We start from the raw sequence: 27,701 nt of genomic DNA, 5'->3' as shown, positions 1-27,701 counted from the left end.
GATCAGCCCCCAGTTTATCTCGGTACTTGGTACCATGCAGACCCAAGCACAAGGATAGAAACCACCCAGGACCAGGCGGGTCATCCCCATTCATAACTAACTCCAGAAACTTCATCAAAAGGGTTGGGATTCACTTTTTTTCTGCACCACAAAGCCTAACAATAGGGTAAGTGTATTGTTTCCTGAAATATTTTGACACTGTTTGTCCTAACAAGCTGTCACATAAAAGTCATTTATGTGACACCTTGTCTCAGAAATAAAATTAAATGGTAATTTTTATGTAGTGGAGATTCCACTTTCTGTGCTTGCTTAGAGATGCTAAAGCAAAAGCTGCCAAGCATTTCAAGCTCTTAGCAATTTTCCAGAATTTACTCATTTTTGAGAACATAAATCAAAGGTTTAACAAAAGACAGTATTTAAAAATCAATCATGGAGTTAAATTTAAAAATAAAACGCATAGAAGTGAGAAGGCCCAGGCCCCCGCCATTGAGGTTATGCCATAGAGTTTGTGTAGACAACATACAGCACATCCTTTGGGACTTTGTATCTTTGGGTAAGAGAAGGTATCTCCTGTCATCTGCTTGCAAGGAGCAATTGCAACTATTAAAAAGGCAGTATTTCCAAATGAGAAATAATCATATTTACCCTCCAGTCTTTATGAAGTGATGAAAGTTGCCTGAATTGTACATGCTGGCTCAATAATGTAAACATTTTTTTTCCAGCAAGGAAAACCTCATCTGACAATCACAATGTTATCACATTCTGCCATGGTTAAGGAGAGGAAACAACAAGCATCAGACATTATGGATGAAATACGCAGAAATGGTAGAGCTATACTATATACTTACTGTCCCTCCAGCCCTCACTAATATTTCTTTTTAATTATACAGTTTAACTTTCTTACAGCTTTGTCTCTGATGGGTGTTCTGCCATAAATAATATTGTGGAAGTATCATGCTGTCTGTGGTAACTAATCCTTTTGTAGTTGTCTCTTTTCATTTGAAAGCTATTTTCAGATGAACAACTGTTGTGAAGGAATGAAGTAATCTAACAGCTGATGTACACTCTGCCAGGATAGCCTTTCAGAATATTATTTAGGGTTAATAACATGACTGGATTCTATTCTGCAAGACAACCCATATATATGAAACATGCTTATCTGTCTATATCTTTTTCATGTTTTCCATTTCATTTTTATATAAACAATCAAAATATTTTTACCAATTGCTTATAATTCAATTCCTTCCTCTCCTAGTTAGGTATTAAGATTAGTAACCAACCTAACCAGAATTTGTCAGTCCGTTCTGATCTATAAGCACTGACTGATTTCTTAAAGCAGAAATTTTACTTTTATGTTACTAGTGAGGGGAATACAGACTGCTGTGAAAGGTCTAGCATGATTTTCAAGAATGGGTGCCTTAAGTTAGCACCATATTGTGAGACCCAAAGGGACTCCTAATTTAGGAGTATAAATCCCTTTGATTTTCAATGGTACTGTGCTTTCTGAAAATAACTTAGGTGCTTTTGAAAATCTACTTCATAGAGACTTAGTTAAGCACCTGAATAAGAGGCCTGATTTTCAGAAGCACTGACCAGTAGGGCTGTGCAAAGCTTTGGTCCCTGATTCGATTCGGTGGAGATTCGGCCCCATTTGGTAGTCAAATCTCTGAATCCGAATTGAATCAGAGGCACCTTTAATCTCTCTGAATCAAATCAGAACCATCCAAATCGATTTGGAGTTCGGAAAGATTTGGAGATTAAGACACAGACACAGCTTCAAATGTTTTTTCTACGTACCTCTAGGTACCAGGTGGCTCGTGAACACTGCAATGCTGGGGTGCATGGAGCATCCCACAGAAGCACAGGGGGCTCCCCAGTGTGCTCGGCAGTAGACCCAGAAGTGGACCAGAAGCACTTCTGATCCTCTTCCGGGTCTGCCAGGGAGTGCACAGGGGCTACCCCCACCCCAGTGGCTTGGCAACTGGTGCCTTCTGGGTCTGGAGGGGCACCTGGGGTCACCCGCAGCTGATTGCTGAGCTGGAGGAGTGCAGGGGAGCCCCCAGCATGCTCCCTGGCAGACCCAGAAGTGGACTGGTCCACTTCCGGTTCACTTCTGGGTTTGCCACGAAGCATGTGGAAGGCCCCCCGCACTCCTGTGGGATGCTCCACGCGCTGGTACCTCAAGGTATGTAGAAAACACATTTAAAGCTGTGTCTATGTCCGAATTGCTGATTCTCTGAACCAGCATTGAATCTACAGATTTGGATTCAGCCAAATTGAATCAGGGACAGTGATCTGAATCAACGAATCGAATCACTGTCCCTAATTTGGGCTGAATCCGAATCCAAATCAAATAGGGCCCACTTTGCACACCCCTACTGACCAGCCCATATCATATCATATCATATCATATCATATCATATCAGTAGGAGTTGCTAAAATACTTTTTAAATTCAAACCATTTCTTATGGATTACTATATAGCACTAGAATATACTTTTGAGAAATTTGCTCCTATATGTCTTGGGCTGAACCTTATATCCATTTACTGATAAATCTGATTCACAGGAAGGTAGGGTTGGGCACTTGCTATACGAGTTAAAAGAAATCTGTTAGTCTAAGTGCCTGTTCTTGGGAATATTTCTATTGCCTCACACAGAAGTGATTCCAGCTCTACAGGAGGAGCTGTGTAGAATTCAACTGCTTTTAATTTTTCTCAAAATTATTTGGGATAAATACCTCTTAGACATCTCTATCACTTGTGGGTGCTTTAAGCAACTTCCTTTTCCTCCTTTACATTTCCATTTTAAGGGCACTTCTTTTACAAACTCTTCTAAAGTTGCTGTCCTCACTGACCTTGTTTACATTCCTTTGCTTTTGCAAACCCAAGGATTGTCTAGCTTGTACGCTCTTCACGGTAAAGTACAAGGCACTCTAATGGTGCAATACTACTACCACTAATAAGAATAATAATGAATTATTATTCACCATCCTGAAAATTTCACCCAACCCGCCTGAAAATTATTGGAGTTGATGAACAATGTGTACTGTTGTTGAGTACTTGCTTCATGCTTATCTATAATCTGTCCTGTTCTTTTTTATCTACTGCTATACACTACTAGATGTTCTGCAAAATTAGAATTATTTGTGCTTATATGTACACTAACTGATTTGTGGTCACTGAAGGCTGGGCTGAGCATTTAGACATACAATTTTTTAAAATTCTTCTTTGGATGTATGGTACTTCAGAGGCTAAAAAAGATTTCATAAAATGGAGGGAGTGATTCTAAAAGACTTTGAAATCCCCTGATGTTACTGAAGTGGCAAAAAGAAGAACAGAACACATAATTGACACGGTTTATCTTGGCATTGTAATTTTTTTTTTGTATAATGGTCATCAGTACATTAAGAAAAATGTCTCTGTTTCTAATAATAATGAATTATTTTGCTTAACATACAAAACTGAAAGGCCCTATTTTGCTTTCATTTTGTTAGCCTGAGTATTATTTCTAGTGTGTAAGATAATGCTTATTCAAAATGCTTACTCTATGTTCTATCAAGATACCTCATTTAAAATGTTCCAGATACATATATATGGTGTTTGCTCAGAGCTAATTTCAATGGGAAACCCAAATATGGCCATGAAAAAAGCACCAGTGAGATACATTTTGCCCTTAGCTGTGTATGATTGTCTTCCTTTGCCCTCAGAGGATTCATAAAGAGTGAGGAGTTACTATATTTGAGGCCAAAATATGCTATGCTTCCCTATAATATATGATTGGAAAAGAGGTACTACATAGTTTGTGCTGCCTTTTCTGAAAAGAGAATCTGTTATACCATGTCGTTCCAGGTCAGTGACAGAATAAACATTTTCCTCAGTTTCATTTAGCCCCATAAATTCAGCCCTATTAAATGAATTAAGATTATTTGAGTTCAAGGTAACACAGTCTGAGCCAGAAGCAATAAAACAAAAGTTTAGCTTGAATCATGTTTTGAGATGCATGTTCCTAAATAAATGTTCATTTTGCAATTACCTGAGAAGGCAATCTAAAACTTCAAATTTGTTGGGAAAATGGATTTCAGTCTGGATTTAAACTCTCCACGTTCATTAGGTCTGTGCAAAGCAGCAAGTATTCATTTCGGATTCGGCCAATTCAGGGGACATTAATCAATTCAACGATTCGAAATTGCTCTCCCAGTTCAATTCTGCTGAATATGAATCTGCCAGGCCCATCCCCTGCCCACTCTCCCAGTCCAGCAATGGCTGCCCCGATTGCCCCAGCTCCTGGCACTTTTTAAAAAAAAAGTCCCGACTCAGCAGGTGCTGCCGGGTGAGGGGGCAATCCCCACTGCCCCACACTGCATGGGGGGCTCTGCATAAGCCCCCTGATCCCCTCCTGCTCCCCCATGGCTGTCCTGCCTGCCCCAGCTCTGGCCCTTTAAGAAAAAAAAAATCAAGAAAAATCCTGCCAGTGGGGGGAGATCCCTGCTGCCCCTTGCCACATGGGGGGTGCTGCATGAGCCCCATGAAGGCTCTGCAGGAGTGGTGAATCCTGGGGCTTTTCTGTTTTTTTTTATTAAAGGGCCAGAGCTGGCCCAGGTGGGGCACCCGTGGTGTGGCTGGGTGAGTGGGGGGGCATCGGGGGCTCATGCAGAGCTCCCTATGCAGTATGGGACAGTGGAGGGGCAGCAGGGATTGTGCCCCAACCCGGCAGCACCCAGTGAGCACTGTGGCTTTTCTTTAGAGGGCCTGGAGCTGGAGCAGGTGGGGCAGCCATGGGGGGGAAACTGGGGGAGTAGGTGGGGATCGGGGGGGCTGGGGGAGCAGGCAGGGGATGGGGCCTGGCAGGGGTCCCGCCATGGTCCCCTCCCCCCTCCCTCAGCCTTCCCTCCTCCACCCCCTACTTACCAGCTCCAACACCGGCTGTAGCTCCCTGCTGCAGCCACCAGGGACTGCCTGAATTACTGAAGCTCTCCAAATCTTTTCTGAAGAAAAATCAATTTGGACCTTTTAATTGGTCCTCTGATTCAGTTTGGATTTGGAGATTCAGCCACTGACTTGGGCCAAATCTCCTCCAGATTGAATCACCACCCAAAGCTTTGCACAGCCCTAACATTTATCTCCATAGTTTTGTTTTGATCTTTCAAAAAGATAAAAATATTGCCCCTGATATTTCATTTCTTTCCCTAACAACTGACTCTGCAAGCTTTACCTGAACTCAGAAACTTGAATTGTTTACTTTCTGGCTTTTGCGTCATTACCAGTTCTACCAGCAATAAAATGCTGGCAACTGGAATCTACCTAACAATTCAGTTTTACTGCTTTAGGCAGAAAACAGCTAAGTTTTACTGCTTAGTCCAACAAAGTTATATTGGTTTAGAGTTTTTAACATGAGTAAAAACTAATACAAATGCATTTTGTTCAGTAATGTGAGCAGCTTTGGCTTAGGGAGTAAACTGAGTGCATTTTTATTTCAATCCCTGTTTTAATGATAGCATGGTAGGATAAGAAGTGAGGCTTAAAGTCTCTGTATAACAGTCATATGAGAAGAAACATAATTGTTAAGCTAGGAAGCCTGTCAGACCTACACCAGTGCTTCTTATCTAGGCTAGGTTAGTAATGACTGCAAGTCAATCATCTTTGGTGGATTGTACAGTGTGAATTTGCACTGTCATTCAAGTTTCACACCACAATACACTCCAAGAGTTACTGACATCTTTTTTGTTCTCTCAAAGCAGTAAATGGTCCTAGGAAATACTGAGTGCAGACAGAAGTTACATTTTTCACATGGTCAGTTGCCTGAGAGAGCTCTACAGCTGTGCCATGACACACATGCATGGCTGCAGAGCACTTTTAAAGTGGCCAATTGTGCAAAAAATTAACCCTTATCAAATGAGGTATCAGATGCAGATGCTCTATTTTAGAGTGCCTTAGTGAACTTGCCTTTCCTAGGGTAAATTTTTCATGTGATCAGTCCAGCCCTGGGCTGTTAGCAGAAAGGGAAGGGGGAATGGGGAGGGGGAAGCCAGCAACAGCGAGCTATTGGCTGGGGTTTGCCCAGCCTGAGCTAGGGAAGGAGGTGGATAAGAGCCCTTCTACCTTGTGCCCTCCCCACCAACAACCCTGACAGCTCAGGCTGAGAAAACCCTAGCCAGCATAACAACTGTCAGGTCAGGGGGGCACTCTAACTCATGGCACTTTATGTAAATTGCCATGACTTAGAGTGGGGGCCCACACATTTGTCAGCACCCATTGTGATCCCTTCACCTTTCCTAAACTCTATAGTTGAGGATGGCAGGACATGTGGCAGAATCATGAAGTAAGTCATCATGGGCAACTGGTGCCTCCTGAGTCTTGGGGCAGGTACCTGCAAAAGCCAGCAGTGGTGGGGATGGAGCTGGCAAGCACCCGCAGATGCCACCGGCAGTGGTGGGGATGGCCCTGTCAGGCGGGGCATGTGCCTCCCCCATGCCTCCTCGTATTCCCCCCTACCAGTCACCTATGGAAGTCATGTGTTATTCCTATTACTTTCCCTGTCTGTCAAGTACTGATTTCAGTGCAAATGGATAAATGAAAGTAGAGAATAGTTTCATATTTTTTAAGACATGAGGAAGTTGATTTTAATCATAAAAATAAGGAAAAATCTTGACCCCTTCATTTAAAAAAAAATCCATAGTTTTTTTTCTAAGGAAGTTGTTGAAAGCTGTTGGGTTACCCTTTTGTCACCTTTAAATCTACCTTCTAGTTCTATGTAATATCTTATATGTATTCTTCCGTAGTTACATGATTAACTGTCTTTTGTGGGTGGTTATAGATTCTTATTTAAGATTACAGGACAAATATATATCATCTGAAAGTCATGATTAAAATTTATAATCCAGATGAAGATATTTAGAAGATTTTAAACTGGGGGATTAAAAGGGGATTAGTGGGCAAATGTAGGAGGAAATATATAAATCATATTTAAATGAAATCTGTTATGATTTTAAGAACAGCTAAAGGAAGAACTTGGCAGAAACAGAGAAAGAAGGTTAAGATAAAAGGCTAAGATCAGGATTGAAATAGGAATTATGCCTGCAGATTTAATTTACAAAGTCACTTCATGAATTTTTAAATTGCATGTTTAGAATTATGCCTTCCAAATTCCTATAAAAATTTTTTCTTCTCATCACTTCCATTGTGCTGACACCAAAGCAATCCCTCTGCACATCATTAGAACAGACAATAGATTAGATTTTAATTGGCAGAGGATTCAAATGAACCTCACACCTACATTTCTGGGAACCTTCACAGACACATGGCCTGGCCATACTGCTATAGGTCATGAAGTACTTTTGTCTCTAGCAGAGTTAAGTGCCAGTACTGAACAGAGATCAAGGACAGTACATATCTGTGGGTAACAACAGAGCCCCAACAATTATCATTCAGTACAGAACAGATACATATGAGAGGATTGGGTATGGCTGTAAATAACCCTTGTTACCCTGTTCCCCAAAATTTCAACACAGGCCAAGGTCTAGACACTGAAGAAAAACCTGAGAGAAGGGAAATTAGCTTTATATGAAAATGGTACTGGCCCAACCGGTAATTCTTAAACCAGCCTGATGTCTTAGTTTACCCAAAACTCACATCCAAACAACCCAGACCTTGAGATGTAGGGGAATTCCAGGTGGATTTTTTGGTTAGTAGCCCAATAAATGGTTCAGACTATTTTTATCATGGTGCCTAAAAATTACTACTATCTGGCACTGGGTATAGGAGTGGGCAAGTTGAGGCATCTTTCATGCTAAAGTCTTATTTTCAGAGTTCCATTATAAATAAAAGGAAGGTGTCAGGTTGTTCATATTATTTTTAATGTAGAAATGCCTGTTCCTGTTCCTGATATAGCTGGTTTGATCCAGCTCCAATTAAACCATCTGGAAAAATTCAGTGACATCAGTGGGAACAGAAAAAGCCAACCCAGATGCAAATCCTGTGCCTACAAACTTCTCTCCGTGAATTGAGTGGAAATGCACAATCAGAGCATCATGGAGCAAATATTTAATGTCTGCATCATTTAGAAGATGTTTTCCAGAATGTCAAGATTTTGCATTGTTCTCCAGCAAAATTAAGGCTACCTTAAGCTAATGAAACTCTGAAGGTACATATAAATAGTCTCATTTTTTCTGCTCTCATTTAATATGAAGTGTCACCTCAGATACCTACTGCAGCCTATGATTTAAAATGTAATGCAAAATTAAGATTGGTCTTCTGTGCAGACACCTTGGAAAAGCTACATACATTAAATATCATATGTATTCTTACACAAGTTGAATAGTGAAAATATTGTAGAACATACAGACACTTAAAGAAATTAGAGTTTGCTTCAAACAAACACTAAAATATCACGTTGTATGAGTATAGCAAGGAATCAAGCTTAGCAGTTTTGAATTGCATATTGTTGCTTCATAGTTTTTCCTGACTCTTATAAACTCCTAAGAAAATGATTGAATTATTACAATGAGGAGTATGAATTATGGTAAATGACAGTAGGAGAAGATGCTTAATGCTATTGTATTTTATTGGGTGATTTAATTACTAAATCTGACAAAACCTACTTCCCAAATTCTGGCAGAAAGATATTAATTAAAAAAAAAAATAGCTAGCTGCTATGTTGAAGATGTTGTATAGGATTCTGAGAAAGTATTTTAAATTGACAATTCCAGACAACAGAATTCTCCAGATCCTTGTCAGGATGCTCAGTGCCAGCATCCCAACTTCCAGAACTTCACTGAAATGACAGGAAAATGTATACATGTCTCTGTTTCAATGATTTTCAACCCCGGTTCTATGAGATCCTTTCAAGGATGCTACACAATATTGCACAAGATGCTACACAATATTAGTTGTGCAAATACCTACACATGGTTCACAAGATAAACCCAGAGATTTCCAATAGGAATCTGTAGTGTAAAACACATCTTGACCTATTGTGGTCTTAGTTCTTTGCAATAGAAGACTTGTTATACGATTTTTCCATAGTCTAGAAATGAATGAAAGCTAAAACCCGGCATTTTCTGAGGGGTGCCTTGAGTCTAACAAGAGAAGCCTTGAGTTTAACAAGGTTGCAAACTACTGCTCTATATGCACAATCTTAATCTCACCACCTCTTCCCCTATTTTTGCATATCTTTTCCAAATCACCTTGGGAGATCACTGTATTATGAAAATGAACCTTCCCTTCTACCCCGCTGTCCCCGCCCTCTCCTCCAAACAGGAACCTTAAGTGAAAATGAATGCAGTAATTACATTTCCAGTGCTTGTTAACCTTTTGAGGGACTTTTTTTTTTACTCTTTATTTTATGAGAATTTTAAGCATATTCTAAATTAGATGAAAAGATAATGATTTGTATGATGATTTGAAGAGGGAATTAATCAACTGAAGCATATTTTATTTCATTTTTAGGTCTCTTATTTTTATAAACTTCACCTTTATTTTAAAGTTATTTTTAAAAACCCATATTAACAGACATTAACCTCTGTTACAGTACAAAGTTTGCCTTAAAATACTAAAATCTGAACATGAATTCAGATTAATAAAAAATCTGAATATTGGTTAAGAAATTATTATACATAAACAGAAATAGAAAACAAGTGTAAAATGGATTAAGTTATTTATCTTCCTGGTCCAGGCAATATAGTGATTTATGACAGACCCACTCCTGAGACATAGTCTATCAGTCTTGGCACCGACTTCAAAGGGATAAGGATTTACTGGCCATTGGGACTGAAGATTTGGTTTTCAGTAGAGCTGAGCACCCACATTTCTAAGTCGAGTCATTAAAAGCTATGAACTTTGAAAATTGGACCACAAATAATTTAGGAGCTAGTTCCCACATACAGAACACTGCATAACTCTTTGGAAAAATAACTAAACAACTGATTTCACTAACACAGAAAGAAACATATGATATGATGTTATATACATGCAAAAATGATGTGTATTTCTTGTTAGACATACCTAGTAAGAAAGAAAATCCAATAATAAGTATTTGAGAAAAGTATACTATGAGAGATGTGTTGTTCTGCTGTGTTTCAGAATCACTCAGCCTAGATCTTGGAAAGAAAGTCAGCATCCCCAAAGATATCATGGTAGAGGAATTATCAACACTCAGCAACAGAGGTGCAAGGCTATTTAAGAAGCGTCAAAGGAGATCTGACAAGTACACCTACGAAAACTATCATTATGTAACAAACAAGCCAAGGAACGTGAGTATTTTGTATTTATGTTTCTGAATAGTGAGTGTAGCCTGGGGTGAGTGTGACTTCAAGATTTATCCACAGCTACAGGTCCAGTATGAAGCACAAAGTGGGCCATTTCTGTTTGGACTCTTCTACAAAAAGTAGAAGGTCCAGCTCTGGGTCTTGCCTTAAAGTCCCCCCAAATGGGACTACAAGATTTAAGGGCCTCGTGTACAAAGGATTCACATTCAAAGCAAGCTCAGGTCAGGTCAGGTGTGAGCAAAAGTCATTATCATGTGGCAGTTGATTGGTGACTTCTGGATGTTGCAAAAATAAACTTCTTTCATTAATTTAATGATATCTGAGAGCTCTGAAGATGCAAAGTTCTGTGCGCCATGTACATTGGAAAGTGTTTTTACTGTATTTACTCCAATATAAGGGGAAGGTATTGGAAAAGATTATCAAGGAGGCCATTCTTAACAGACTAGCTGAAGGCAATATCCTGAGGGATACCCAGCATGGGTTTGTTGGGGGTAGGCCTTGCTTGATCAATCTCATTTCCTTTTATGACCAGTTGACTTATCACCTGGACAAGGGGGAAGAGATCGACGTTGTATACCTCAACTTTAAAAAAGCCTTCGATCTGGTATCCCACAATCACCTCTTGGCTAAACTGACTAACTGCGGCCTTGATGTCACCGCGATCCGCTGGCTGGGGAACTAGCTCCACGAGGGTGGTGGTCGACAGGAGTGTCTTGGTGTGCTGTGACCACTGGGGTCCCACAAGTCTCTGTCCTAGGGCCTATATTGTTTAACATCTTCATCAACAATGTGGACATTGGTGTCAGAAGCGGACTGGCCAAGTTCGCTGATGACACCAAACTCTGGGGTAAAGCATCCATACCTGAGGATAGGAGGGTGATCCAGGTGGATCTGGACAGACTCATGAAATGGGCGGATGAGAACCTGATGGTGTTCAACACCGAAAAATGCAAGGTTCTCCACCTTGGGAGGAAAAACCTGCACCATGCTTATAGGCTTGGTAGTGCTACGCTGGTTAGCACTACAGATGAAAGGGACTTGGGGTTATGGTTGACCACAAGATGAACATGAGCCTTCAGTGTGATGCTGTGGCTAGTACAGCGAGCAAAATGCTGGTTTGCATCCATAGATGCTTCTCAAGCCTTGGTGAGGCCGCAGCTGGAGTACTGCATCCAGTTTTGGGCTCCACAATTCAAAAGGGATGTGGAGAAGCTTGAGAGGGTGCAGAGGAGAGCCACGCACATGATCAGAGGTCAGGAAAACAGACCTTATGATGACAGGCTGAGAGCAATGGGGCTATTTATCCTGGAAAAGCGCAGGCTCAGGGGTGATCTGGTGGCCACCTATAAGTTTATCAGGGGTGCTCATCAGGATCTGGGGGAACATCTGTTCACCAGAGCCCCCCAAGGGATGACAAGAGCGAACTCCATTGTGACCAATTCAGGCTGGACATAAGAAAGAACTTCTTCACTGTCCGGGCCCCCAAGGTTTGGAACAGACTGCACCTGAGGTGGTTCAAGCACCCACTTTGAACGCCTTCAAAACACATTTGGATCTTGCTGGGATCCTATGATCCCTGCTGGCTTCCTGCCCCTGGGGCAGGGGGCTGGACTCGATGATCCTCCGGGGTCCCTTCCAGCCCAAATGGCTATGAAATAAGACAAGGTTTTTTTTCCTCAACCAGAATGGGGGGGAAAAAGCTCCATGTCATATATCAGGGGCGGACAACTATTTTGAGTGGAAGGCTGCTTAACCAGGTTTGGTGAATTTTTCGAGGGCCGCGTGGGTAGCCCCTCCACCCCTTGACAGTTGACACGCCTCTTGGTTGCCATCTAGGGACTAAAAAAAGAAACCGAGGGAAAGAAACAGAACCAGAAAAAAATAGCCCAGATCATACTCTAAAGGTCAAACACTTACTATAACATATTACAAAAAATATTTGTCATGATTTGTGTTTGCATAATGTATATAAAGATGACTGTGTAATAACTCAAAAATAAATGCTTAGTCTTGTATATTGTTGTGGGTGGTGGGGTATGGCAGGACTTATTTCCTTGGCTATGGTGGGATAGACACTACTTAACTGTGAGTGTAGGGTGGGATTTCAAAGTGCACTCAGCATTGGCCTAACTTTCTGTTAAAGTCAATAGAAGCAAATTTAGGACCAGGCAGACTGGTTTTGGAAATCCCACCATGAAGTGTCTAGTTTTAAACACCCCAGTATAAACATTTAGCCTTATGGTTTTTTAATAGTGATTTGAAAAAAATGGGAGGTGTAAATTGGCATTACTCATTTTAAATGCATGGTTTCTAGCAGCTGAAGACATGGCCCCAAGGTTGTTTAAGCCTAGGGGGCCAGATTCAATGCTACACTTGGGTGAGATGAAATGGTCCAGTACTTCAAAGCAGCTATAAACTATGCTTTCAACTGGTCAGCTCTTGAAGGAAATATGCTGCCTACAACTCCTTTCCTTACAGCTGCATGCCAGCCTAGCAGTAAAGGTTATGCAGATTGTACCAGGCTGGGGGGGGGTGGGAGGGGATGGGGGGAAGGTCCTAGGGTTGCCGTGCTCTCCCCTAGCGCCCCCTACCATGCCAGGTTGGTCTACGATGCACCCTCAATCTCACCAGGTGACTCAACAGGTGTGAGCCCCTAGCTCCTCCTGGTTGCCCTGACAACTGGCACCTGGGTGACTAGTCCTACTCTTCAAGTAGCAGGCACCTTATTGCCCTGCTACACAGATATTATTAATTCTGACTGCAGAACTATCAACCCAAACAAGAATTCCTGTTGTCAGTTCTGTGGTTTTGCCATTGGAGGATTCAGTGTAGAGCAGTTGCCCCCATTCTGTTGCCCAACAATATGTGGATCCCTGGTTATATACACTGTCTGCACAGATCTGGATAAAGGTACAGAATGAAGTCTCAAGGGGCATGTGTGCATGACACTTTAAAGTGGGTTAAATGCTTTTGCACCTCTTTAAATGGTGTTTGCACGCGTCGGCAGCGTATCTCACATTAATTCCAGCCGCAGTAGCACATTCGGCAGCAGAATGCACCTTAAATGACTTTGGGACGCAGCAAACTAAAATACCTCCGAGGAGATTTAGTTCGTTCCCCTACAGCCGCAGAGTGAAGCACTGGGCTCTCTGAGGCTCAAGGGTTGTGCAAGCAGCCCGGGAGGGCAGGCTTCACCGAACAAAAAAAAAAAGTGGTGAGCCTGATCCCCCCGGAACCTGCCTACTTGCATGAGCTGTGTGGGGCCCGGTCCTTCCCGTCATGGCTGCGGTGCCTCCTGGGACCGCCTGAGCCGGGTGCCTGTGAGCAGGTGCTGCCTGGGGAGGGACTGCCACTGCTTCAGAGGGAAGCATGAACAACTCCCCCCAAGCCCAGCCACAGCTTCACCTGCTGGCATCTTGCCCTCCTCTCCCCTCCCTGTCACTGGAGAGGTAGGTAAGACATGGGTGTACACAACATGGGGGTTTACTTCACCTTAAATTGAACAAATATTTTTAAAAACCCACTGCTTCAATTTAGGGCCCCTGTTTTGTCTATACATGCCCTTTAGTTTCTGTTCTCCTCCCTTAGATCCCTGTTTAGTCAGTCCTTGTTTTGCCTTGATCTCCTTTGTGCTTCATACTGGAGGGGGATGATCCTGCCCAGTATTATTATGTAACCTTTCTGCACCGGTCAGCAGAAACAAGAGCCAGGCTCAATTTTAGGGTACTAAATATATTTTACCTAGGTTTGAGCCCTGACCCAGACCACCTGGGAAAAACTAAATGAATTTCCAGGGTGTCCCACATGAAAAAAAACCTCCCTCCTCACAAGCAGTGTAAACCCAAAAGACATACATTATGGAAAACAGAGGAAAACACCAAGTGCAATTTAAAACACCACTAACTACAAGATATAGTCTAATAGGTTGCACTGCTAGAGAATATGGGTCCTTCTGCAGTGCCAGGTGCTTCTTGTTGCTCTTGAAGGAATGGTAGCATGTCAATCTTTGCTCCCATGGAGAGGCTGTATGCGTATGTAGGGAGTGACTGCGGCTCCAGACAGCATGCACGTACCCCAAAACTTCTGGGCTGGATTATATGGCCTGATAAATAAAACTGCAAGAAAAACTCCAAAAGGAGACAGGTTGATTAATGGCTACAGCCAGCCCAGCCATACAGCTTGACTAGACCAAAGGACCATCAAAAGAAACAAGGGGAAAGACCAGGCTTACCCTCTAGACCTGTGCTGCAGGCAGTTTGGGTCACAGCTCCACTGGAAGAAGAAAGCTGCAAACCTCAACCCTGACCCAAACTGGCAAGATTAGAATCTCCCAGGTTTCAACCCTATTTAAACTGCTAGGCCTAACTCCTGGCCAGCAAACCCAAACCAATACTCTTTTCCCCAGTATTAATCCCTTAAAACCTCTAAAGAACAAAGGGGAAGAAAAGGAGGAGAGGGGAGCAGTGGCAATGTGTAGGGGGTGCATGAGGGTGCATGTGTACCCCCTGAGACCACTAGTGTACCCCCTGACAGGCTGTGCTCCCTGCTTAGGTGACAGACAGGGTAGGACAGGCAGGAGTGCTGGTGCCCCCCTGCAAGCACCGGCTGGGGAGTGGGAGCACAAGATGAAGCACTGTGGCCACTTCTGGGAGCGCTGCAGCCGCTTCCCAGTTTGTGAGACTGGCCATGGGGGGGCTCCCCTTCCCCCCCCACAATCACTGACTGCCTGCTGGAGGGGCATGTGCCCCCCCCGACTAAGGTGGCACCAGTCACCCATGGAGAGGAGTTCCCAGAGACTAGGACAATTCTCCCTCCCCCTCCAATGTACCTGAGCTTCCCTTTTCGCTATCTGCACATTCCTTCTCCCTTGTGTTACAATTAAAATAATCTTTGTAATATTCGTTAGGACCATTATAAAACATACTAACCCAATCAAAAATCTTTCTTTTGTTTCAAGTGTAAAAAGCATGTGTTTATTTACTCCAAGAAAGCCTATATTTAAGTTTCTTTTAAAAGATGTGTCATAGCTAAAATAAGATACTGACTTTTTATGTGGTTCTGATTCTATATTTAAACATCAATGATTAAGACTTTGGTTATTTCCTTAGAGATAATGATCTCAAGGGAGGGATGGAAACTCCAGCCTACCATTAATATCCTAAACTGAAGTTGTTATTACTATTATACTATAAAAAAATCCCACAAAAGTGTATAGATTTTTAAAATGGGTAATGAATTTCCAATGGCTGTACAGAGGACATCTATAGAAAATCGATGCCTTACATAGTAGCCCATCAGATTGCTTGAGTCCTAGCTTGTGACCTAGGCTAGGAAGAATGATCAAGTGCATTGTTTATCAACCACTGGGTCATGACCCCTGGAGGGGGGCTCACAAAACTAAATTTGGCATCACAAGGTATTGTAAATGTATTTACAATAAAAAGTGAAGAAATTCTTGCTCCCCCATATCTTACATACTCTTTCACTTCAAGGGTCACATATTTTCTGTCAGTCTCTCAAAACATTTCCAAAACTGCGATGGGCATAGAGTTATTCTCATTGATAGGTTTTTCTCTACCTTTTACAATATGTATAAAGGGTCTGCAATTTTTTTTTTTACTTTAAATAAGGGGTGACTCATCTGAAAATACTTGGAAAAATGACCTAGTGAACCAGATAAAGAAACTGGGGTTCAAGTCCTAGCTCAGTCAAAGTCTTCCTGTGTGTCCTTGGAAAAGTGACTTAGTGTATCCTGTGCCTCAGTTCCCATCTGTAAGATGGGAACAACTGTTCATTCTCTCAACAGAGACTCAGAAAGGATATTTTTCTGAGCAGATACTGTCAGTGATATTTGTTTCTATTCAAATGCAGCGTGGTGAACCCATACAGAGTGTTAAACTGGAAACTATGAGTGTGGATAGTGTCCAACAGCATGCACCAATGACACCTCCTAATACACCTGACCCCCGGAGCCCACCGAATCCTGAAAACATTGCCCCAGGTAAAGAACAAACTGAGAAATATGTGAAATGCACTGAGGACTCAACTGTTTCGTGATGAATAGAAGGTCTTGTTTTACATTATCATTACTGGGTTATATACTAGTGATCAGCAAACTGATTCAATAAGGTCAGACCTAATCTGAACCTTCAACTGGAATGCAAAGCAATGTAGTTTAAACACCTTATCTTGAGTCTTCATGTGCCTCTCCATTGTCTAGTTTCATAATGAAAATACCAGTATATTTCCATAATGGAAATACACTGAGAGACACTGTTTTCAGATGTAAGAGCCAATTTAGAAACAGCCCAATCTCCTGCCTAAATGTACTAGATAAGTTTGGATAATATCCAGGGTCGGGTCCTCAGATTCTATATCAGCATAAGCCCTTGGTTTGGTCTTACCAGACTTAACTGCTTAATCTGCACCAAACTTGTCAATGGTCTTAAGGTCACTCACCATAATTTTATTACAGCCAAAATAGAAGTCTTAAGTCATTGCAAATTTTAACTGAACCTTTTATATGGGAGTGGCTGAGAGGGGAATTTGCCTGTGATTGCAGATAATTTTTCTACTTATTTAAAGTCCTTCATTGCAAAAAGACTTTTATTTAAAACACTGAGCTAAAGGGAGGCCTTGTTTTGTTTCCTTTAAAGACTAGAGTTGACTGAATAACTTGCGACAAATAATTTATTCAGTGATAGAGTCCTCTTTCCTGTTTGTGAATTATCCATGAGCAGGCTGTGGTTTTTTACACATTAATTCTTTGTTCAAAATTATTCAAAGCGTTTCTTGTGCAGACCTTTTCCAGCCAACTTAAACTAGGTCAGTGCTACTCTATTAGCGCTTGCTAAAACTCTGCATATCCACAAGCCAAACACAAAGCAAATGGGTGCAATCTGTTTCCATAATGATACATAAGCTAAGTCCTCAAGCTGGTTGTATGCAGAATATATTCACCAAAATCCTGACAAAGAGGCAGTAGATTTTAGATTTGCAAACAAAATTGTTTCCAATTTTGGAAACAAATTGTTTTTGAAGCATAAATACAGGATCAGAAATCCAGTGGGTTCAAAAGTGAAAAAAATACATTTTTCTCATTTTGTAATTAATATTTTAGATCATGTGCTAGGATAACTCCTGGCTGGTTTTCATACTATATTACATATTAAGGGCTAGCCTTTGCTCCTTTTATTGGTGCTATGTGGTATCTAGCCAGGAAAGCAGTCCCACTGGTCAAAAGACTAATTTGTGTAATATTTCAATACTGCTCAACTAGAGTAAAAGTGTCAGAATCTGTTCCTCCTAAGCTGGGGAGAGAAGGGGCCTGATTCTTCCCTTCCATGAAGGGCGAAAGGCAGCAGAGAGGGAGGAATTTTTAGAAGTACTAAGGAATGATGAGCAAAAGTCCCACAGTAAAAGTAATAGGGCATGTGTCCCTAAGTCCTTTTATTGCTTTGGAAAATCCAACCCAAAGGCCTATCTACAGGTAGAACTGGAACGTTTTAACTGAAGGTGACTTGGAGCCCATTTAATTAATCTGAGACAAAGGTAGGATTTAACACAAAGTGTTTCCCCCACTTCTGCAAGTGATATATTCCACTTCGCTGGTCACTTTCTATCTCCTGTAAGGGGAGGCTATCATCATTCTTATATGTAACATTGGATTATGGTATGAATTCATTACTGTCTTTAATTGTACTTGAGATACTTGAGAGAAAGGTATAATGTAAAGATTTGTTTCTGTTAAGGATATTCTGGACCACTGAAAGAAATTCCTCCTGAAAAGTTCAACACTACTTCTGTGCCAAAATATTATCAGTCGCCCTGGATAGAAGCTATCAGAAATGACCCAGAGCTGTTGGAGGCTTTATACCCTAAACTGTTTAAGCCTGAAGCAAAGCCAGACCTGCCTGACTACAGGAGCTTTAACAGGTAATTCAGGGAAGAGATTGAATTATATAGGATGGTAGATATTTATATAAACTGGAATGTTTTCACCAAACGATAAGGAAAGAAAGTAATGAACACAGACAAGCAATTGCATATGTGCACACACAGAAACACAAACACATGTACACATGAAGATTTAAAATAACAGAGAAATAAGTCTCACAGTTACAGTTCCCAAGCTGTTTTCTAGAGGAAAATAATAATAAAGACTAGGAAATAATGAAATTAAGTGGGAAAAATAAGAGAAGGAAACAGCATCCAATGGGAAACATCCTGATGGAAAGCACAAACTACAGCAAGTGCCTCATCCAACTAAAGTCTTCCCATTTACTTCTGTAGGTACTGGATCTTGTCCTAAATGAACACAGTGCACAGGGCACTTCCTATTAGAATTAGGTTTACAATAGGAAGCATCACATTTCCTTGTTTCCAAAACATTTGTATTCTAGGGTGTGATCCTACAAAGAGCTGAGCACCCCTAATTCTCCTCAGAAACCTGGGCCAGCTGAGATATGACACCCTTAGCAAAAAGTGTTCAGCCACTAGCTGGATAAAACATATCGTTGTGCTTACCTCACCATCATCTCTGGAAGCATCTTCATAGATAGCAATGTAATGCTGTAAAATAGGGTCATAAAAATAAAATTAGGCCCCAGGTAAAAACTAATGTGTGTTCAGTACAATGGGAGCTGAATAAGAAGTTATTTACACAGTAAGTAGTGCTTTAAGGCTTTCAGTGGAAATTCTTGATATGTTGACACTGGTTAGAAATAATTTTGGAAACTTTAAACACATCCAAACTTTGTCTCTCGCTTTCATTCATAATATACACAGTGTCTTCATTTATTAGACTCACAGATGTCTTTTTCTAAATGATCCCTCTTTGCCTCTGAGTGAGTAAGGCAAACCAAGCAAAAGTTAAAAAAAAAAAAAAAAAGGAAAACCCAGAAAACAAAAATCCTGGACAGGTTGCAATCTGTTGGAAAATGGGAGTTGTAGCAAAGTAAACTTGTAGGAAAAGGCTAAGACCATTCAGTGACAATGTGTAGGGGGTGCACGTGAACCTCCCGAGAGCGCCAGTGTACCCCCTGACCAGCTGCACTCCCCTCTTAGGCCTTAGTCGGGGGGGCAGGTGGGAGCGCCAGTCAGTGAGATCGGCCGAAGGGGGACCCCGGTCAGCAATCCCCGGTCATCAAGATCAGCCGAGGGGGAACCTCCCCCCAGTCAGCGAGATCATCCCCCACTGTCAGTGAGATTACTGACTGGTTGCTGGGGGGGCACATGCCCCCCCCCGACTAAGGTGGCACCAGTCCCCCAAGAGACCGTTTATTCCATTCCATAACATAGAGGTAAGCAGATGGGCTGAAATATGAGTGAAAGGAGAAAAAATACCACTCAGTGGGTGCATCTACACAAGATGTTTAGTGTGTAGTAGACTAATTAGCTCCACATGTGCACCCCTATTAGGTTGGAGTAAACTAACTCTGCAACAGGATAATACTTGTGTTTACAAAGCAAAAAACTTGACAGCATTGCACATGTAGATGCTGCCCCAGTTGGCTGGGGCACAAAGGTGCTTCAGTGTGGGGACTGCTGGATGACTAGCCCTGCACCCTCATGCCTCCACCAGCCAGGGCAGCATGTTAAGCCAGGGGAGAGCAGCCCTGGGCTGGCAGGCTGACCCTTGGGGCCCCCTGCCAGCCAGGGTTCCTCCAACTTGGCTCAATGTGCCACAGTCCTAGGCTCACGTTCAAATGGCACGCCTGGGAGTAATAAATTCCAGTGCAATAAACTCTGGAGTTTATCTTTTTGCATAAATTGCACATGGAGATGTCCCCAGTGGTCATCATAGAGGACATTCCAGTTTTCTGCTACTCTGTCCTCTATTGATATGAAACCCGACACTTTTATGTCCTCTATTTTTCTCTTTAAGAGAAAAATAGAGGACATAAAGGCATCCAGTTTCATATCAATAGAGGACAGAGAACAACTGGACTGTCCTCTATGATGGCCACCCTGGCATCATAACAGCACAGCAGAGCATCCTCTGGTTCTTTCTACAACTATGTGCATCGCCACATGAACAGATAACTCTTTGTGTAGCATGTTTTCCTCAGAAAAGGAAGCAATAGATATGAATCAGAGAGGTGATGTGACCACAAGAACAACAGCAGCACAGTTTCAGGACTATGCTTACTAGCACTGAAGAAAAACCTGATCTACACCCATATACAGAGGGAGAGACTGCAACCGAGTCAGCCCTGATGCCATCCCTGGGGTAGGCAGAGGTGAGGAAAAGCATAGGGACGTCATTAATATAGACATGTGGTTTGATATCTGACTGGTACCTAGTGGCCTCTTCAGTCCTCTCAGAGAGCTTAAGGTCTCTCCATTCCCTGTGTCTCATCAATAAGAATGTGTTTTTCTGTGCAGATGACAAATTGGAACTACAAGTCATCAGAATTTGTGCATTTTTTAGGAAATATGCACCTTTTTATTCATTTGTACCAAACAGGGTCAATATCATATATAATAGTTCTTGTAACATTTGGAAACTGCCACTGAAATTTAGGTTTGGGTTTTATATTTGATCTAGATAGAGGAATAAATTCAAAATGCCATGTACAACAACATAATCCAACCAAATTCTGAAAAAACCCATCTCCTTATTGACAACAGATAAATGAAAAACAAAAGTCCATGTAATAATACAATACCTTTGTACAAAGGGCTAACTACTCAGAGAGATTTGGGTGGTATGACACCTAATTTTTAGGCACCCAGCTCCCAAAGTGGAATACACAGTTCCAAGGTAAGGTGCCTTGGTTTCCTAAACAGAGCGTGAGACAAGTTGGGTATTTCAGCATGGGATCCATGACAGCCAGCAAGGTAAGTGGGAATTTGCCTAAGTCAGTCAATAGGAAATACTAAAACATGGGAGGAATTTAATTCCTATCATTCAGGTGCCTCAGATTGAGAGCAATCTGGAATGAGGGGAGGTGCCAATCTGAGATTGGGATTCTCAGCCTGAAACCCTATTTTAGGTTTATGTGTCTAAGTCATTCCTTTCAGAAACAGAGCACAGGACACTCTTTTTCTTTTAATACACAGGTGGGGTAGAAGGTGATGCCCACTTTAGTCCAATAGTTCACTGGCTAGAGCAGTTGCTTGGGATGTGGAAGACTTGGATTTAATATTCTCTTCAGCCTGAGGGGATGTCTCTCACCTCCCAAAATAAAACTAGAATCATCCCTGTACTGGCAGTTCTGGAGTCAAGGACAACAACCCTCACCATGCTTCTTGTGGTACCTATGAAAAGAATTCAAGATCCAATGGTCAAGGACAGACAGACAAAAGGAATATAGCTCTTTAGCCCAGTGGTCAGGGCACTTGCCTGCAAGGGATCCAGCCCTTGCTTCCAGACCTGCTTATACATTTTCTCCCATGACTGTTTAATGTAAATTCATAGTCTCACAAAAGAAAAAAAAAAAGTCAGTGCCCCAGTAGGTTCTTGACTGCTTGGATCAGAGATTACATGGGAGAAGGGAGACCTAGTTGCTAGTTCATGCCCCTAAAACTGCTTCTTCAATTAGGATTGAAGCATCTAAGTCCTTTTGAAGACCTGGGACAAAGTGATTAGGCAATTCATTTCTATAATTACAGTGCTGGGGAAAATGCAAATGATAAAATATTGAACAGACAATGACATCACTTTGTTAGCCAGGAACTTGGAGTTTCTAATCTCACTATGTCATTCCAGGAAGAACTGTGTCTCAGTGACCGGTAATTCTGTGCCTAGCAGAACACTCACTGTCAATCAGGAGAGAATAAAAAGGGCGGTTGATATGAGCCTGATATAAATGGAGTGGTATTGGGATTCTTCTCAGACCAATCATCTAAACTAATTAAGATGACACGCTGATTTTAGTAGCCAAATATAGGATCCTTCCAGGATTCTTTCCCTTAATGTCATTGTCAGTAGAATCAGTTTGACCTCAGCGGGAATGTTTCCTGACTAAGGAATGAGTAAGGAGTGTTGAATGAAACCCACACACAGGAGACCTAAAATCAAAACTGTCTTAAAAAATGCATTAAAATAAAAAGGACTCAGAACTTGTGCTGAAGTATACTATTTTCCTTTTCTAGTTTCATAGTTTCATAGTAGCTAGAGTCGGAAGGGACCTAGGTAGATCATCTAGTCCGACCCCCTGCCTTAGCAGGAAAGAGCACCGGGGTCAGATGACCCCGGCAAGGTGCTCATCTAACTTCCTTTTAAAAATCCCCAGGCTAGGAGCCTGCACCACTTCCCCTGGAAGCTGGTTCCAGGCCCTAGCCGCCCTGACTGTGAAGTAGCGCCTCCTAATATCTGATCTAAACTTACCCTCCGCCAGCTTGTGACCGTTATTCCTGGTCACTCCTGGCAGCGCACGGGGGAACAGGGACTCCCCCAATACCTGCTGATCCCCCCTGACCAGTTTGTAGCAGGCCACAAGGTCCCCCCTTAACCTTCTCTTGTGGAGGCTAAACAGGTTCAGGTCCTGTAGCCTCTCCTCATAAGGCCTGCCCTGCTGACCCCTGATCATACGAGTGGCCCTCCTCTGAACTCTTTCCATATTGTCCACGTCCCTCTTGAAGTGTGGCGCCCAGAACTGGACGCAGTACTCCAGCTGCGGCCTGACCAGTGCCGCATAGAGGGGGAGGATCACCTCCCTGGACCTGCTCGAGATGCATCTGTGGATGCATGACAGGGTACGGTTGGCCTTCTTGACTGCCTCCCCACACTGCCGGCCCATGTTCATCGTGGAGTCAATGACGACTCCAAGATCCTTTTCCGTCTCCGTGCTTGCAAGAGGGGAGTTCCCCAACCTGTAAGTGTGGTGCCAGTTCTTCCTCCCCATGTGCAACACCTTGCACTTATCAGTGTTAAACCCCATCCTATTCTCATCCGCCCACCGTTGCAACCTGTCAAGGTCAGCTTGTAGCCTATTGCACCCTTCTAGTGCACCCACATCCCCCCACATCTTAGTGTCATCAGCAAACTTGAACAGGGTGCTTTCTACCCCGTCATCCAAGTCACTGATGAAGATGTTGAACAGTGCGGGCCCGAGGACCGAGCCCTGCGGAACCCCACTGCCCACATCCTTCCAGGTCGAGAAGAACCCATCCACTACCACCCTCTGGGTGCGGCCCTCCAACCAGCTGGCGACCCATTTGACCGTGTGGGCATCGACACCACAGTCTCCCAGCTTTTTGATGAGGAGTTATGTAGGGCCTACTCTGAACCACACATCAGTCCAAGTTTTACAACTAACTGTAATGGGAATAGAATGAGATGTAAGGAATTGATACAGCTAATGGTCTTGATTTGGCTCAGGTTTACATGGAAAAGGGTCAGCAGCCCTGGCAAGTCCCCATAGGGGGAGGGTGTGGTAGTAAAAAAAACACCCTGCAATTTCTTCTGGATTAGGAGTTTATTGAGAGCCAATAATGCCTTACAAGCATGTCATTCCTTGGAAGGTGTGTAACCAGTGTTAGTAGGGATATAAATCTGTAATATGAGATCAGTTTAGTACCATCCCTCTACCACTTCTAATGGGCATCAAAAATAGCATTATAGGTGACATGCAAAACACTGCAGCAAGCCTGCATCTGACAAGCAGGTCTGACTGGTTCTGCCTCTTTGGATAGCCAAGTTCTTGCTCAGACTTCTCCCTCCACAGATTCTGTTGTTTCCAAAACACTGAAGAATCCAGTCCATCTGGACTGTGCTTTTTTCATTTGTTTACAACGGTCCCAACCTAAGGTCCAGATCCTCAAGGGTATTTAGATGCCTAACTCCTATCTAAGTGGCAAATTCCCATTGATGTGTTATGATTAAATCTGGTTCATTGATAAGAAATGAAGGTAGGCACATAAATAGCTCTTTTGAGTGTGTGAGCAGAAGTGCTACCTGTATAGTGTTGAAGCACTCAGTTTAAAGGTCAGATAGATTTGCACCTTACTGGGTGAGTCTAGTAGTCTACATGTGTGCTTTACTGTGCAGTAGCCTATTTTACTGTGCAGTAAATCACCATGTAAAAAAGCATGCAATTACACTAATTTGTAATGAATTAAACTACTGCACATTAAGTGTCACTTAAAACCGTGCACTTTCGGTACTATACATTAGGACAGCCTAATGAGCATTTATTTGTGCCTCACATTGGCGGTACTAAATTTAATGCCCATTAGGAAAAGTGTATTAATGCATATGTAGATGCATCCACAGACTAACTATATCAGAGTTGCAGCAGTGGCTCACTTTATCAAATGCACTCAGTTTACCAGAGATACTGGGCATGTAGCAAGGTCTCTGCCCTTATATTTCCCTTGTCCATAAGATTAATAATAAGCAGAAATGTTTAGAGAATTATGTTCACATTTTTAAAGAGGTCTGGGCATCTGAGAAATAGGGTTTTCTGTCAAAATCATGTAATTGTATAATTGGAGATGCTGAACCAATATTGTTAAATATTTCCATGAATCTGCCAACTCCAAATATTTCAGCTGCAAATAATTTGTTTCATAAGGACAATTTAAAATGTGTTTTTAAAAATCAGTGAAACAATTATAATACAGCAGGGGAAATACCTATGCTGGTGCCAAGATATTTTAAAATCATCGATTGACTTTTTAGGAATATGCAAAGTGACTTTTAAACAACCTCCTAAACTTCCTGGTGCCACTTCCTGCTGCCTTACCTCAATGTTTCCTTCCATGTTATGTACAATGACTATTTCAAACTGTTTAGCCACAGGTTTTGGGTTACACACAGCAAATCACAGCTCAAGTTCTATACTTAATTTGCAAACAATGTAGGACATTACAATAACTTTTTCTCATAGAAGCTATCAATTACAGCAATTTACTGATATCATTAAGGACAAATTAAATTTTATTGCCCAATTACTTTGATCTCCTTTATGTTGATCATCAAGAGTTTTTTAATAGCATGCAGGTAGGTATTAATGATGTATAACACAACTAGGCCAACGTTTGTATTGTCAGATTAAAAGTAATGGTTGGAATTTTCATAATACAAACACCTAACTATTATCTAAACAGCTGTGCTGTATCTATACAAAGAAAAATTACAAATATTACAAGACTAACTTTTTGCAATACAAAACTAATTTGGTTTTGTTACTTAGATAATGCTATTACATTTATACTGATTATTCCTTTAATTTACAAAGCAATAAGCATTAAATATTAGATTAACTATAAAATACAAATTTATTTCATAGATTTCATAGACATCAGGGCTGGAAGGGACCTTGGGAGATCATCGAGTCCAGCCTTTAATTAGTTTAATTAAATTCATCTCATCCTTATTGCCCAGTATTATGTGGATCAGTAAACTCACTCTGTGCTGCTTATAGAGCAATTTATTTTTAGTCAGTAAGGTATGAAATTGAGTTCAGCTTGTGTGACCTGGAAGAGAATTTCACAACAGAGGCTTAGTTCTACAGCAGCTGAATATGAAGGATTCCCAATGGCTTCAAGAAGAATTTGTTGCATAGAGTGGCCAGTGCTGTTGCAAAATCGGGCCTTATATATCTAAGTTGGGGAGTCAAATTTGCCTCTGGGTCCCCGCATGGATCTGGACTCCAGGGCTCCTCATTGGCCAGATCCAGCCTGGGGCATGGGATGGGAGAAGTGATAGGGCAGGCAACCACCCATGTTCAGGAGCATTCCTGACACTGAGGACCTCGTTCACCAGGACCCAGGAGCCAAATTTTGTGGTAGGCCCCATCTCCACCTAACCAAGCCCCAAAACCATAGCCTGTCAGGCCAGATGCCATGGGTGAATCTAGTTTGCAGGCTGGATGTTTGGCACCCCTGATGTAAGTCATAGTTTTAGGGCCTGATCCCAAAAGCACACTTTTTGCCTTTCAGCGAGGGTGCCCAGAACTATACAGAAGGCACTTTGCACCTTGTAGGGATTGACCTTTGGAGGCAGTTGGCTCTTTGGAGGATGCTTGCTAGTGCCAATTTACAGCAAGAAATCTCTAGTTAATCCTGTTCTGTGATTTTGTGAATGTCTGGATTTTTGTGGGTTTGCTTATTTGATCCTAAGTTTTGTTTTACCTGTTTAAGTCTTGCTGGAAATTCTAGTAGTCTGCAAAAAATCTTTTTCAGCTTTAGCTGATTCACTAGTTTCTCTGGGACTCTGTTGGTGGGACTAGTAGTCCCAGCGTACTTTGACTTTTGCTCTGTAACTGATCCACAAATCCTAAGTGAACCAGCTGACAGTTTTCAGTAGGAATTCATTTGCATGTGCAGCTATTGATGTGATTTTGTGTAAATCAAAAGGTCCAGGTCTAGTTGACAAACCCTGGTCACTTCTTTACCATCCATAATATGTACCAATAAAGCTATTTGATTGACCAAAACATAGAGCCACATGTGGTGCAATTTTCTCTGCTGGGTCAGGTTTGTTCATACATGAAATTCTAGAAAAGCCAGAAGGAAACCTCTCTCAAGTTTCTCAGCCTAGGATCAAGCAAGAACAAAAGAACAATGAAATGTATTTGGAATTACTGTTCTTTTAAAATATGTGCAAATACATTTAACAATGTGTTCATGCAGAGAAGTATTTCTTATCTTTTGCTTTTTGGCTTATTGCCTGAGGAAACATATACCTTTATTAAATACCATTAAAAATACTAGGCCAGATTCAGACTGCTTCAGACCTAAGTTTCAGATTCATGAAGTATCATCTTTGAACAGACAAATGAGCAAACAAATATTTGGCAACAGATATTGGGTGACTATCGGAAAGGTTAAGAATAAACATGTATCTAGCAGAGAACAAATAAGACATTAAAGAAAATGTGCTGGAAAACTTATTAGTATATAATGTTTACCAAAAGTTTGTCAAAGGAAGTCAGAAAGCAGTAAGTTTATAAATTGCTGTACTGCAAAGGGAAAGATCATTTCAAAAGCCCTCTATTATTTTCAGAAATAGGAAACGGCTATTTTAAAATCACATTTCATTTTTATTTTTTCGATATCTACAGAGTTGCCACTCCATTTGGTGGTTTTGAGAGAGCCTCGAAGCTGGTTAAATTCAAGGTACCAGATTTTAATCTATTGCTGCTAAATGATCCCAGGTTCATGGTCCTTGCAAGCCCTTTGTCCAGCAGGAGGTCCTTCAATAGGACTCCTAAGGGATGGGTGTCTGAGAATATTCCTGTAGTGTTCATCCAGCGTTCTGATTCCAATGCTGTTCCAGAAACGGATGACCTGTGAATGAGAAGCTATATATTGTGATGAAAGATGAACATAAGAATCAGTGTGATATTGTTCTCACTTCTAATAGAAGCTACTTGCAACATCTTTTCTTAGTAGCTGGAGTCTAACTAGTAACTTCTGATCCAGTAGCTCTTTTCTGGAATTAAATGTCATCTACAGACTAATACAAATAAAATAATTTTGCAACTA

The 27,701-nt window shown here is 41.7% G+C and overlaps 1 protein-coding gene across 1 annotated transcript; it reads left to right on the top strand.

Annotated features, from left to right (window-relative positions):
- On the top strand, positions 1 to 27,701 carry MYOZ2 (myozenin 2). The gene is made up of 6 exons (XM_090036639.1): positions 1 to 166; positions 723 to 825; positions 10,078 to 10,247; positions 16,134 to 16,263; positions 18,014 to 18,197; positions 27,278 to 27,701. The coding sequence occupies exons 2-6, from the start codon at positions 750 to 752 to the stop codon at positions 27,507 to 27,509; spliced, it is 792 nt and encodes a 263-aa protein (XP_089892765.1). The 5' UTR covers positions 1 to 166; positions 723 to 749; the 3' UTR covers positions 27,510 to 27,701.

This window comes from Crocodylus siamensis, chromosome 2, assembly GCF_052110815.1.
Source record: "Crocodylus siamensis isolate JL-2025a chromosome 2, ASM5211081v1, whole genome shotgun sequence".
Lineage (NCBI taxonomy): Eukaryota > Metazoa > Chordata > Crocodylia > Crocodylidae > Crocodylus > Crocodylus siamensis.
Note: the sequence above shows the minus strand (reverse complement) of the source record. Positions and strands in the feature narration are given on the sequence as shown.